The 13,143-nt window shown below is 45.2% G+C and overlaps 1 protein-coding gene across 6 annotated transcripts in view; it reads left to right on the top strand.

The window, feature by feature from the left end:
- cuedc1b (CUE domain containing 1b) overlaps positions 1 to 13,143 on the top strand; it is a 130,969-nt gene that overhangs the window by 106,566 nt on the left and 11,260 nt on the right. For 5 of the 6 annotated variants that reach the window (XM_073053329.1, XM_073053330.1, XM_073053326.1 and 2 more), the window contains 4 exons: positions 2,743 to 2,832; positions 3,917 to 4,010; positions 5,629 to 5,687; positions 9,071 to 9,140. In XM_073053329.1, coding sequence (XP_072909430.1) covers positions 2,743 to 2,832; positions 3,917 to 4,010; positions 5,629 to 5,687; positions 9,071 to 9,140 — 313 coding nt within the window. The remainder of the gene's footprint in view (positions 1 to 2,742; positions 2,833 to 3,916; positions 4,011 to 5,628; positions 5,688 to 9,070; positions 9,141 to 13,143) is intronic. The other variant, XM_073053331.1, reaches the window with a different exon arrangement.

Raw genomic sequence — 13,143 nt, 5'->3', positions numbered from 1 at the left:
TCACAGTGTTACCATACATGGTGATGAGCTGGCGGCTGTTCACGAGGCAGCTGCTGCGGAGAACTCGGGGCTGACGGCTGCCTCGGATGTGGCCGTTTGCACAGGCGGTCGAGGAGGGGTGAGTGGCCCCACGGTGCCCGCCAGGAAGCTCTTAGCACTGATCTGTGGTTAGCTGCTTTCAAAAGACAAAGGGGCAGAACTAGGCCATTTGGCCCATCGAGTCTGCTCTGCCATTCCGTCGTGGCTGATTTAGGGGCTTGGCCTGAAATGTTGACTGTTTATTAATTTCTATTTATGCTGCCTGACCTGCTGAGTTCCTTCAGCAGTTTGTATTTGTTGCTCTGGATTTCCAGTATCTGCAGAATCTTGTGCTTATGGCTGATTTAGCTCCCACTCGGTCCCCATTCACCTGCCTTCTCCCCGTAGCCTTTGACACCTCTACTAATCAAGAGCCTATCAACCTCGGCTTTAACTCTACCCAGTGACTTGACCTCCACAGCCAACTGTAGCAATGAATTCCACAGGCTCACCACCCTCAGGCTGAAGAAATTCCTCCTCGTTTCTGTTCTCTGTTTCCCTCGGGCACTGTTGGTCAATTCTTTTAACCCCCACCCAACTCTACATGGAAGCTGAATGCTGGAACATTATCTGAGCCCAGGATTGAGTTTACATTACATTACCTGGCTGAATGAGCCCCCACACAGGATTGACCCTGCACCCCTTGATAAACCAGCCCTGAACTGAGCCACGGTGGAGACGCAGGAAACTGGGAGAAGCTCGGCGGGTCGGAAATGGTGGGGTCAGGACCCTCTGTCTGGACTCCAGTTGAAGTCCTAGCCTGGTTCATTTGCAAGAAAAGGTGACTATGTATGCACTTTGTTAATAAATTCACGTTGACTTTGCGTCCCAACCCATTGTCCATCTCCCTCCACAGATGCTTCCTGACCCGCTGAGTTCCTCCTGGCATTGAGTCATAGAAAACTACAGCACAGAAACAGGCCCTTCGGACCATCTAGTCTGTGCTGTACCATTCCCATCAACCTGCACCTCCATAGCCCTCCGAACAACTCCCATCTATGTACCTATCCAAATTTCTCTTCCAAGTGTCGAAATCAAAATCACATCCACCACTTGTTCCGGCAGCTTGTTCCACAATTTCACCACCCTCTGGGTGAAGAAGTTTCCCCTCATGTTCCCCTTAAGCATTTCACCTTTCACCCTTGACTTCTAGATCTAGTCCCACTGAACATCAGTGGAAAAATCCTGCTTGCATTTACCCTATCTGTATCTGTACCCCTCATAATTTTTATATACCCTGATCAAAATACCCTCTCAATCTTCTATGTTCTAAGGAATACAGTTGTAACCTATTCAATCTTTCCTTATAACATTCTTTCAAAGTTATTTACAAACTTACATCTTTTCTGTAGGTAGGTGAACAAAACTGCACACAATACTACTTGTTTGTTGCCCGAGACGAGCCAGTCCTGGCTCGAAGAGCTCAACTACTTGTAACCTTCCCCAGTACGTCTTCAGCAGAAGAAAGCGTAACCTTGAACAAAATTGTCAGTGATCCTATTTCAGGACGATATCCCCACGCAGAGCCCCCGGCTGTACCGTGGTGTCCGTGTTAACTGCGGCTCGGTGCTTTTGAGTCAGCCGCTGGTGGATTTGATTTCTTGCTGCGGAGATCTGAGCACAGGAATCCGGGTGAACACTCCTGTGGGGTGCTGGGGAGTGCTGCTGCATCAAGCGCTTTAGTTTTCGGGTGACACGCGAGTCTCAAACTGCATCTGCCTTCTTAAGATTCCATCGGACCACTTTGAAGACCCAGAAGATGACCAAAGTTGATCCCTCATCTGATATTTTTAACGCAGGTTACCAGGTCATAAAGATTAAAGCAACCCGCACAAAATGCTGGAGGAACTCAGCAGGCCGGGCATATCTATGGAAAAAAAGTACAGTCGACCTTTCGGGCCAAAACCCTTCGGCAGGACGCGTTTTGTGTGTGTTGCTTGGATTTCCAGCATCTGCTGTTTCTCTTGTTTGTAATAAAGATTAAAGATTAGCTTTACGTGTCGCGTGTACATTGAAATATATAGTGTAATTCATTGTTTGCGTCAACAAACAACACATTCTAATTTGTGCTGGGGGCAGCCCGCAAATCCTTCTGGCACCAACATCGTGTGCCCACAACTTACTCACCCTAGCCTGAACGCCTTTGCAATGCGGGAGGAAACCGGAGCACCCAGAGGAAACCCACGCTGTCATGGGGAGAACGTACAAATTCCTCACAGGCAGTGGCAGGAATTGAACTCTGATTGTTTGTGCTGTAAAGCGTTGTGCTGACCGCTATGATACAGGGCCGCCCCATTAACACACTGTGCAGGCCAATTCCTTAATTCCGAATGTGCTCAAAATACGTCAGCGTGCTGCCTTAAACTTTTCATTAAAGTTCCAGAAGGCAGGTGAAATAAGGGCCCCTTCCAAGACGTCACCGAAACTTACTTCATTTTCACCCTTGAGTTGACGAAAAGAAATAAGAAGAAATTTTAACTACAGTCTGGACCAGTCGTTACAGAATAATTTAAGGTCGGATGTGCTGAAATGAATAGAAGTAACTGGCAGCCCTCCAGTGGTTTGCGTGCTGGGGCCAGGCGTGCCTTATTGCTGTGATGAAGAGCCAGGATGATGAGAGGCAAGTGTTTGGAAGCAAATGTTAACTCCTTCTACTCCTTACAGCTGAATCCGGTGCCACTGGTGTCGCTGAAGCAAGCGGTGTACCACTTGATGAAGCCTTGTTCAGGGACAAATTAAAACACATGGGAAAATGTGAGTCCTCCTGAAATTATTTTTCATCAACAGGTTGGTGTTTATGCTCTACAGTACCCACCTCCCATCCCGACCCTCCCCCCCCAACCCCTCATCCTACCCTCACTTCTGTCTGTCTCAGTTACCCTGCACCTTCCCTTCTGTCTTGTGCACACTCAGGTACCTATTTGTTAATGCAAATATCTAACCAGCCAATCGCGTGTCCACAACTCACTGCGTAAAAGCAGGCAGACGTGGTCAAGAGGTTCAGTTGTTGTTCAGACCAAACATCAGAATGGGGAGGAATCTAATCTTGGAGGCAATTATTGTTGGCATCCGTCTGCCTCGAAGGACAAAGGGTGATGATCATCACCACAAACCTGGGAAGGTATGGAGATCCCGAGATGCCCAGTTGTCAAAGATCCCCCTCTCGGTCTCACCAGTGCAGTCCAAAGGGAAGCTTATGAAGCAATACATTTGGTACCAGCTTGGCTGCAGGAGCTGCCTGAAGGATATTCAATGACATCCAGCCGTCTTAGGGACTCCACTCCAGATTTGCTGTCTGGGTTTACTCCCGTAGCCTTCGTCTTTCCCGATGCCGCCCACAGGTAGTGGGGCTATTTACCCGTAGCTGGGGGATCTGGTTCACGAGCACCAGGGCGTGTCCACACACCGGTGGGCCTGCGTGCTACGTGTGCAGGGGCCAGACCTCCTCCCCCGTCCTCTGTAGCTCAGCCCGAGTCCGAAAGGAATTCAGTTTCCGTGTGTCGCCAGCGAGGAAGCACTACGAGAGGCTTGCTGTTGGAGAGGCCGTGTACTGGCGGGGAGGGACTTACACACTCAGCTCTCCCTTTCACAAGACTGTTAGCCAGCGGTGGAAGATGGAAGTGAGAGCGAAAAGCACTACTGTATCCCCTACACTACCACACTGGACACATCACAAATGCAACATAAATGATAGTGACACACATATCAAAAGGAAATAGCACAAAAACCAGTTTATTTTCCATTCTCTGTTTGTTTGAGTGAATGTCAGTCATGTGATCTCTGATAATTCTATCTTGACCAAACATAAGGGGACTGACGCATTACTTCCTCTCTGCAGCCACGCGGAAGAAGCTCTTCGAGCTGGCGCGTGCTTTCTCTGAGAAGACGAAGATGAGGAAGCTGAAACGAAAGCATTCCTTAAAGCATCACATGTATCCTTGGCAGGTTGTGTTTCCACTGGAACCAGCACTGGGGAAACAGGAAACTTCAGAAGGCAGTGACAATAACAAGCCTGGCTCGGGATAAAGATGAACGATAATGTTAGTTTTATTTGTCACATGTACATTGAAAGGTTGAAGCAAACTTTGAAATGTGTTGTTTGTGTCGAGTACCAACACGGTCCAAGGATGTGCTGGGGGCAGCCTGCAAGAGCTGCTGTGTTTCTGGGACTAACATAACGTGCCCAAGACTCACTCATCTAACCTGTTTGTCTTTGGACTGTGGGAGGAAGCCAGAGCACCCGGAGGAAATCCACGCAGTCATGGGGAGAACGTGCAAACTCCTCGCAGACAGTGGCAGGAATTGATTCCCAATCTCCTGGTCATCAATGCTGCACAGTGTTACACTGCCATGCCACCCTAAGTACTGTGGTTAAGTTACAGCGGTGCTTGTAGCCTAACGCACAGTACTTTGGGTGCACAGATAGAGCAAGGGGGATAAATAGCCCTGTAGGATGGAGTTGTGGCTGCACAGAAGAAAGTCGTGGACTTAATATTTCTCCTCCTTTTTCTGATGGAGAACTGAGTGACAGGCCCAACCTAACAGCACATGGCCACATGGGAACGATACAGACTGAAGCCGTTGGCCTAACTTGTATATGCTGCATTGACTCCGTATGAGGAGCGATTGATGGCTCCGGGCCTGTACTCGCTGGAATTCAGAAGAATGAGAAAGAGTATCTCACTGAAACCCAGCAAATGTTGAAAGTTCTTGACAGAGTGGACGTGAAGAGGATGATTTGTATAATGGTGGAGTCTAGGACCAGAGGGCACATCCTCAGAGTAGAGCAGGAGTTCCCAGCCTGGAATCCATGCACCTCTAGGTTAATGGTAAGGGTCCATGGCATAAAAATGGTTGGGAACTCAATAGAGGGACGTCAATTTGGAATGAAGGTGAGGGGGAATTTCTTTAACTAGAGGGTGGTGAATCTGTGGTATTCCTTGCTGGAGATGACTGTTGAGGCCAAGTTATTGGTATATTTCAAGCAGAGGTTGATAGATTCTTGATTCATAATAGCATGAAGGGTTACAGGGAGAAGGCAGGAGATTGGGGCTGAGAGGGACAATTGGATCAGCCATGATTGAATGGCAGAGCAGACTCAATGGGCCAAATGGCCTAATTCTGCTCCTATATCTTATGGACCCAAAGTCGTATAATTTCCCTTGATGTGCTTTGCACGAGGAGCATTTCAGCTGCGTTTGTTAACTAAGGCCTCTGTTTTGAAGAGGAGCTTGGGTGGCCATCAAGCTTAAACATGAATGCCAATACTCTGTCCACAGATGCTGCCTGACCTGCTGGTTATTTTTCAGTTATTTTGGATTTCCTGCTGCTGCCTTCCGAATGGATTGTCAGGTCACCGTTCTGTTGCTCTGTGTGGAAGCTTGCTGTGCCTTAACAGAAGGCCCCCCATTCATTGGCTGGAAAGTAGTTAGTGACCACCCGAATGGGATGTGACTGGGTCTGGCCCAGAGGCAACGTTAATCATTTCTGCTTATTGTCGCCAAGCCCAGGGTTTGTGTGTGTTTTTCCTTTACCCATTTGGCAACGCAGTCTCGGAACAGCAGCCTCAACAGCAAATCTCTTGGATGACGTGGAAGGGAATTCTTGTGGTAAGGATAAATTTTCACATTTTATTGCGATTGTTCTCTTTCACTAGCGGTGAGGATCCAGCATGCTTTGGGGTGGCGTGCCCCAGTGTTAGTGTTGGTCCGGCCAGTGCCTCTGTCGTTGGAGGCGGGGTATGGAGTACTGCCCCAGGGGTATATCGTCAGTTATGGTTTGTGGGCCGCAGTCCATTCTGGGAAAGGAGCAGTGGTGGATCAATGCCCAACAATCAGAAAACAGTGAGGGAGCCAACTGTAAACCGTACTTCAGTCCCAGATATTATGGACTAGAATCAGAATTGGGATTGATATTAAACTCTTGGACTTGGTCCTCCAGAACATGGAGTGAGTCAACTGACTAATCACAACTATCTGCTGGTTATCTGCCATTTTGAGCAGTCAGCTGACCTGAGTGGTGAGGCATCTTTCCGTGTCCTGGATACCGATTCCAGACTGTCCGTTGGTTTCTTTCATTGTGTGACAGAACCTGGAACTCACCAACTCATCCTGCATTTACTGCCCAGCCCTATCAACACTGGATCAGAGTTCCCTGTAGAGGGCAGTCAACAGTGAACCACATTGGGTCTAAAATCATGCACGGCCCAGAATGGAGAAAGGAGTAAAGTTCTTCCCTGAAGGATGTTAATGGACTGACTGTGTCCTACAGTGATCCAGCAGTTCTACCATCACCACTTACCATTACTAACTGGAATGAGTTGTCAGTGGAAATGTGTTTGATTTCAGCACTTATGAGAAGTTTGGTTAAGTACATGGATGGGAGGCCAATCGATGAGATGGGCTGAAGGGCCTGTTTATGTGCTGTAATACTCCATGACCATCGAATATTGAAAGCCTCAGATGGAGTGGACATGGAGAGGATGTTTCCTATAGTGGGGGAAGTCTAGGACCAGAAGGCATGGTCTCAGAATAGAAGGACATCCCTTTAGAACAGAGATAAAGAGGAATTTCTTTAGTCTGGGGGTGTGAACCTGTGGAATTCATTGCCAAAGACGGCTGTGGAGGCCAAGTCATTCGGTATATTTAAAATGGAAGTTGAAAAGTTCCTGATTAGTAAGGGTGTCAAAGGTACGGGGAGAATGCAGAAGAAGGGTGTTGAGGGATAATAAATCAGCCATGATGAAATGGCGGAGCAGACTCGATGGGCTGAATGGCCTAATTCTGCTCCTATGTCTTATGGGCTTTAAGTCTTTATTTGAGATTTATGTAGTTATTTTAGTTTTAAGTTCTCTGTGTCATTTTACGATTTGAATCTCAGTCTTCAGATAAGTGACTCATTTTCCTGGGTACCAGTCCTCTAATTTAACCACATTCCTCTGTTACCCACAACTTGCTACCGTGTTTCTCCTGACTCCTGATTAAAACTAAAACTCTGCACTCTGCAGGAATTCTTCAAATTCCTCTTGAAGACAGCGATGGGATAGCAGGTTATATTAGCCGCAATTTGAGTCGATGAAAATGAAAAATTAAATTCACCAAGAAGTTTTTTGGTTAAATTTAGTAATACAGCACACTAACAGGCCTTCTGGCTTCAACAAGCCTGCTCTGCCTAGTTACACCCACGTGACCAATTAACCTAGTGTCCTGTACATCTTTGGAATGTGGGAGGAAACCAGAGCACTCGGAGGAAACCCACGTGATCACAGGAAGAACGCACAGACTCCTCACAGACAGCAGCGGGAAACGAACTGAGATTCTGGCACTGTGATAACACCAACTCACTAAGCACTGTGCTGTGCTGCTCTCCACCCACACCCGGGTCAAAGGGCAGCCAGTGGAACTCCAGTAACTTCCAGTGCTCTCTGTGTGGAGCTTGCACGCTCCCCACGGATCTTAACCAACATTCCAAAGGTGTGCTGCTCGATAGGTTGTCTGGCCTCTGTATGTTTTTCCTGCTGAAAGTGAGTGTTAGAAAGTTTATTTAGTTAGAATTACAGGGCAGAAGAAGCCCGTAAGGGCCCTTCACACTGCCAGCAACCCGATTTAATCCTAGCCTAACCGTGGGACAATTTACAATGACCAATTAACCCACAAGTAGTGTCTATGATTTGCCTTGTTTATTTGTTACTTGTATCGTCCATGATTTGGGAATATTCATTTATACTGTAACTATTGCTTATGTATTCTTTCATGTTCAGTTGAAATGTGTATGTTTGTAATCCCATTATCTATGTATCAATTTTATTTTGTTGATATTAATAATAATAATAAAAAGATTGAAAAAGAAAGTAGTGTCTATAAAGTCAGGAGGGGCATAGATAAGATGAATGGTTACATTCTTTCCCCCAGTGTAGAGGAGTCTAAAACTTGAGGGCATAGTTTTGAGGTGAGAAGAGGAAGAGTTTCACACAAAGGGAGGTGCGTGCATGGAATCAGCTGCCATTCCTCTGGTAGGTACGATTACAGCATATAAAGGCAGTAGAAAGGTGAATGGATAGGAAAGACTTTGAGTGATATGGGCCAAACACTGACTCTCTCTTACTCGGATGACACACTTTATCAGGTACCCCTGTACACCCTGCTCGCTAATGCAAATACATAATCAGCCAATCATGTGGGAGGAACTCACCTGCATGCTGTTGTGCATTATGGTCAAGAGGTTCAGCTTTTGTTCGGACAGGGCTCCAGTGGCACAATGGGCTAGAATATGGAAGAAATCTAAGTGATTTTGACTGGTGAATGATTGTTGGTGCCAGATGGGGTGGTTTGAGTGTCTCAAACTGCCGATCTCCTGGGATTTTTCACACACTATAGTCCCTAGAGTATACAGAGAATGGTGCGAAAAATTGAAAACCTCCAGCCAGCAGCGGTTCTGTGGGCGAAAACGGCTTGTTAACGAGAGAGGTCAGAGGAGAATGGCCAGACTGGTTCAAGCTGACAGGAAGACGACAATAATTCAAGTAATGACGCATTACCAGAGTGGTGTACAGAAGAGCATCTCTGATCGAACAACACGTGAACCTTGAAGTGGAAGTATAGGAGGAGCCACCGAGCCTATTTTAAACAGCTACTGAAGACACTGTAATGGAGCATAACATTGAGCATATTGGGGTGTTTTATTTGGGACACTGAAAGGCAGTAGGAAAATGAGTACAGTGTGCAATATGAAGGAGGTGAGAGTGAATTAGGATCAGTGTAAATCTGGGGTTCCCAACTTTATCAATGCCATGGACCCCTACCATTAACCAAGAGGTCTGTGTTCGCCAGCTTTGGAACCCCTGGTGTAAATGGTTATTGTTGTGGATCGAGAGAGCTAACGGGCCTCTTTCATGCAGTAGGTGCTTGACAGAAAAAGACGTGAGAAATGTTTTCTTCAGGGAGCAATTGGCACTGTGTTCCTCCATTTCAGATGGCTGATTTCTGTCTTTCAGATGAAGATATCCAGTTCAGAAAGCAGACTGTGCAGGAAGAAGATGAAGAAAATAAGGAGGGAGTGTTATGGTAAGCTCAAAGCAAACCACTTTCACTGCTGGCAGCCTGAGTCTGGGATCTCTGATCCAGAGACGTGAGGTTGAGTCTCGCTTGGCAGCTGGAGTGTTTTAAGTGCTTGATTAAATCTGGATCATTAGAGCAAAAAAGCTGGTCTCGATAACAGTAACATATCAATCGAAGTTCAAAAGTAAATACATTATCAAAGTACATGTATGTCACCATGTACAACCCTGAGATTCATTTTCTTGTGGGCATTCACACTGAGTAGAAAGCGACACAATAGAATCAAATGAAAAACCAGACACAACAGAAACCGACAAACAGCCAACGTGCAAAAGACAGCAAATACAGAAAGAAAGGGAAAAAACTGTGATCATAATAAATAAGCAATAAATATCGAAAACATGAGTTGTAGAGTCCTTAAAAGTGAGTCCATAGGTTGTGAAATTGGTTCAGTGTCGGGGTGAGTGAAGTTATCCCCTTTGGTTCGGGAGCCTGATGGCTGAGGGTTAATAACTGTTCCTGAACCTGGTGGCGTGGGTCCTGAACTCTTGTAGTTCCTTCTTTATGGTGGCAGTGAGAAGAGAGCATGACCTGGGTGGTGGGAGACCTTGAAGATGCATGCTACTTTCTTGGAACATTGCTCCGTAAAAATATGCTGAATGGAGGGGATGGCTCTTCCTGTGATAGACTGGGCCATATCCACTACTTTTTGTATATATTTTTTCCCGTTCAAGGGCATTGGTGTTTCAATACCAGGTCATGGTGTAACCGGTCAGTGTACTTTCTACCATGCATCTATGAAAGTTTGTCAAAGTTTTAGATGGCATGCTGAATCTGTGTTAGATTGTCATTAAAAAACCTAGCTATTTCAATAGTGTCAGTCAGGGAAGAAGATCTGCCTTCCTCACCTGTTCAGGTCTATAATTGATTCCAGGTCCATCAACATGATGAGTGTCCCTTTTCCAACTCAGTTCAAAGCTCTTTAGGGATGGGGAATAAATGCTGACACTGTCATTAGTTCCCATGTCCACTAAACGAATAAGAAACTTTGAAATAGCATCAATTTACAAAGTAAGTTCTTTTACTGGAAAGCACCTTGAAGTTCAAGTTTATTGTCATTCAACCGTATACATGGAAACCTCCAAATGAAGCAACGTTCCTCCGGACCAAGGTGCACAAAACAGTACAAGTAACTCACACACAACACATAAATTAATATTACCACAGATAATATATTCCAAAAGATTGTCCTCTAGCTTAAGATACATTTAGGGCACAAGTTAAAAAGTAAACAATATAATGCTACTGGTGCTTCATACATAACGAGACCTGGGTGGTGGCAGAGAGTTTAGTTGTCTAATGGCCTTGGGGAAGAAGCTGTTTCCCATCCTAATAGTCCTTGTCCTAATGCTATGGTACTTCCTGCCTGATGGTCAAAGAGATTGTGGGATGAATGAGAGAGATCCTTGACAATGCTAAAGGCAGTGCTCCTGATAAATATCTTGGATGGGTGGAAGAGAGACCCCGATGATGAAGAACACGTTACTTTCCGATTCACTGTCCATTAATTCCACGCTAAAACTGCTTCAAAATGATCAGCTGACCCAATCATGCAAAATTCCTTTAAGAAATGTGTATGAGATGATGAGAGGCATTGATCGTGTGGATAGCCAGAGGCTCTTTCCCAGGGCTGAAGTGGCTAACACGAGAGGGCACAGTTTTAAGGTGCTTGGAAGTAGGTACGGAGGAGATGGCAGGGGCAAGTATTTAAGCAGAGAGTGGTGAGTGTGTGGAATGGGTTGCTGGTGACGGTGGTGGAGGCGGATACAATAGGGTCTTTTAAGAGTCTCCTGGATAGGTACGTGAAGCTTAGAAAAATGGAGGGCTATGGGTAAGCCTAGTGATTTCTAAAGTAAGTGCATGTTTGGCACAGCATTGTGGGCCGAAGGGCCTGTATTGTGCCGTAGGTTTTCTATGTTTCTATGAACTTTTCTCTTGTACCAATGCAGTCTCACTCTTTCGGTTGCTAGCTGTCTAGGTTGCAGAGCTGCTCCTGAGAAGTGGGCACAGTCGGTGATAGTGACACTCCTGCTGCAGTACTGAGGGGGTACTGCACTGATAAAGGGTATGATTCGGAATGAACCTTTGGCCCCTGACAGACAAATGTGGCGGTTGCCTGGCCAGTTTCATCCCTCAGTGTCATTCGGCCAGTTTGTCTGTTCACTATGACATTGCTGTTTATAGAAGCTTTGTCTCTGTAAAGTGGCTACCACCTTTTGCATAGGACAGTACGGCACAGTACAGGCCCTTCAGCCCACAATGTTGTGCTGACCTTGTATTCTACTCCAATCTAACCCTTCCCCTGCTTATGGGCTCACTTTCAAGGACTCTTCATCTCATGTTCTCTATTTATTGATTATTTGTTTCATTTATTATTATTATTATTATTATTACTACTATTATTTCTGTTTTTGTATTTACATAGTTGTCTTTTGCACACTGGCTGCCATATCTGTTGGTGAGATCTTTCATTGAATCTATTGGATTCATTGAGTATGCTTGAAAAAAAATCTTGGCATTGTATATGGTGACATATATGTCTGCACTTTGATAATAAATGTACTTTGAACTTTAAACTTTCTATACAGTCCATTTTTCTTTCATCCATGTGACTAACTAAGTCTCTTAAATGTCTCTAATGTTTCTGCCTCTTCCACCGACCCTGACGGCGTATTCCAGTCCACACAGTTCAACTGCTTTGATATTCATGTACTACTTGGGGAAGTTTTGAATATGTGAATATCAACTTCTCCTTCCGGGAAAAAAATTGTCACTAATTCTTTAATTAACGATAATTTCTGCTCAAAATTACCATGGCGTGTGAGAATGTTTTTAGACAGTTCTCGCCAATTTGGGCACATGATCTCAAAAAGGTTCACCACCCCTGACCTGAGGATTAAGCTGGAAGAGGAGTCATGTAGTTCATGGGTTAATGAGGGCAAGGAGGGAAAAGGAAGGTAAAGTCTATGAAATGAGGCTGTTAGAAAACGAGAACATGGAGGAACATAGAAGTTGTGAAATGCAGAGCTGTGGGCAGTATCCTGATTATAATGCTCATGGAGAGTAAAACTGGGCCATTGTTACAGATGGGGTTATCGATGGGTGACTTGCAGCAGAACTGAGCAGTTCTGATACAGTCCCTTTGAGATCATTATATCAGGGATGTTCAACGTGAATTTATTATCAAGGTATGTATATGTCACCGTTCATAATCTTGCAGGCATACTCAATAAATCCATAGAATAATAACCATAACCGAATCAATGAAAGACCGCGCCAACTTGGGCGTTCAACCAGTGTTAAAGACAACAAACTGTGCAAATACAAAAAGAAAGAAAGAATAATAAATGTGCAATAAATATTGAAAACTTAAGATGAAGAGTAGTTGAAAGTGAGTCCATAGGTTGTGGGAACATTTCAGTGATGGGGCGAGTTAAGTTATCATTTTTGGTTCAAGAGCCTGATGTTTGAGGGGTAGTAACTGTTCCTGAACCTGGTGATGTGGCTCCTGAGGCTCCTGGACTTCAGAGAAGAGAGCATGTCCTGGTTGTGGTTCCCACTGTCCTCTTTCTTCCTCCCTCACCCTCCCCGCAGTTCAACTCTATCTTGTTTTCTCTTTTTGCAGTGCTGATGAATGATATTTGGCTTGAAATCTCTCAACAGACACTGCATGAATAGCTCCAGTTCCTGTTTATATTACAGATCTCCAGCAAGTGTTTTTGTTTTAATTTGTGTTTACTCCTGGCAGAGATATGCATCTTTGATGTTTTCTTTTGACTCTAGTGGTGTAGGCTCGGTATCTTTCTCTGGCTTCTCTACACATATACTGTATATCTTTTTTTACTCTTGGGATAATATTCATTAATCCTTTTCTATCCTGTCTCAGTCCCCAGGCAGCTGGTACTGCAGGCATAAATGAACACAGTCAGTTTCCTGCAGCCCTAACACC

The sequence above is a fragment of the Hemitrygon akajei genome, chromosome 8, assembly GCF_048418815.1.
Source record: "Hemitrygon akajei chromosome 8, sHemAka1.3, whole genome shotgun sequence".
NCBI classification, from domain to species: Eukaryota; Metazoa; Chordata; class Chondrichthyes; order Myliobatiformes; family Dasyatidae; genus Hemitrygon; species Hemitrygon akajei.
Note: the sequence above shows the minus strand (reverse complement) of the source record. Positions and strands in the feature narration are given on the sequence as shown.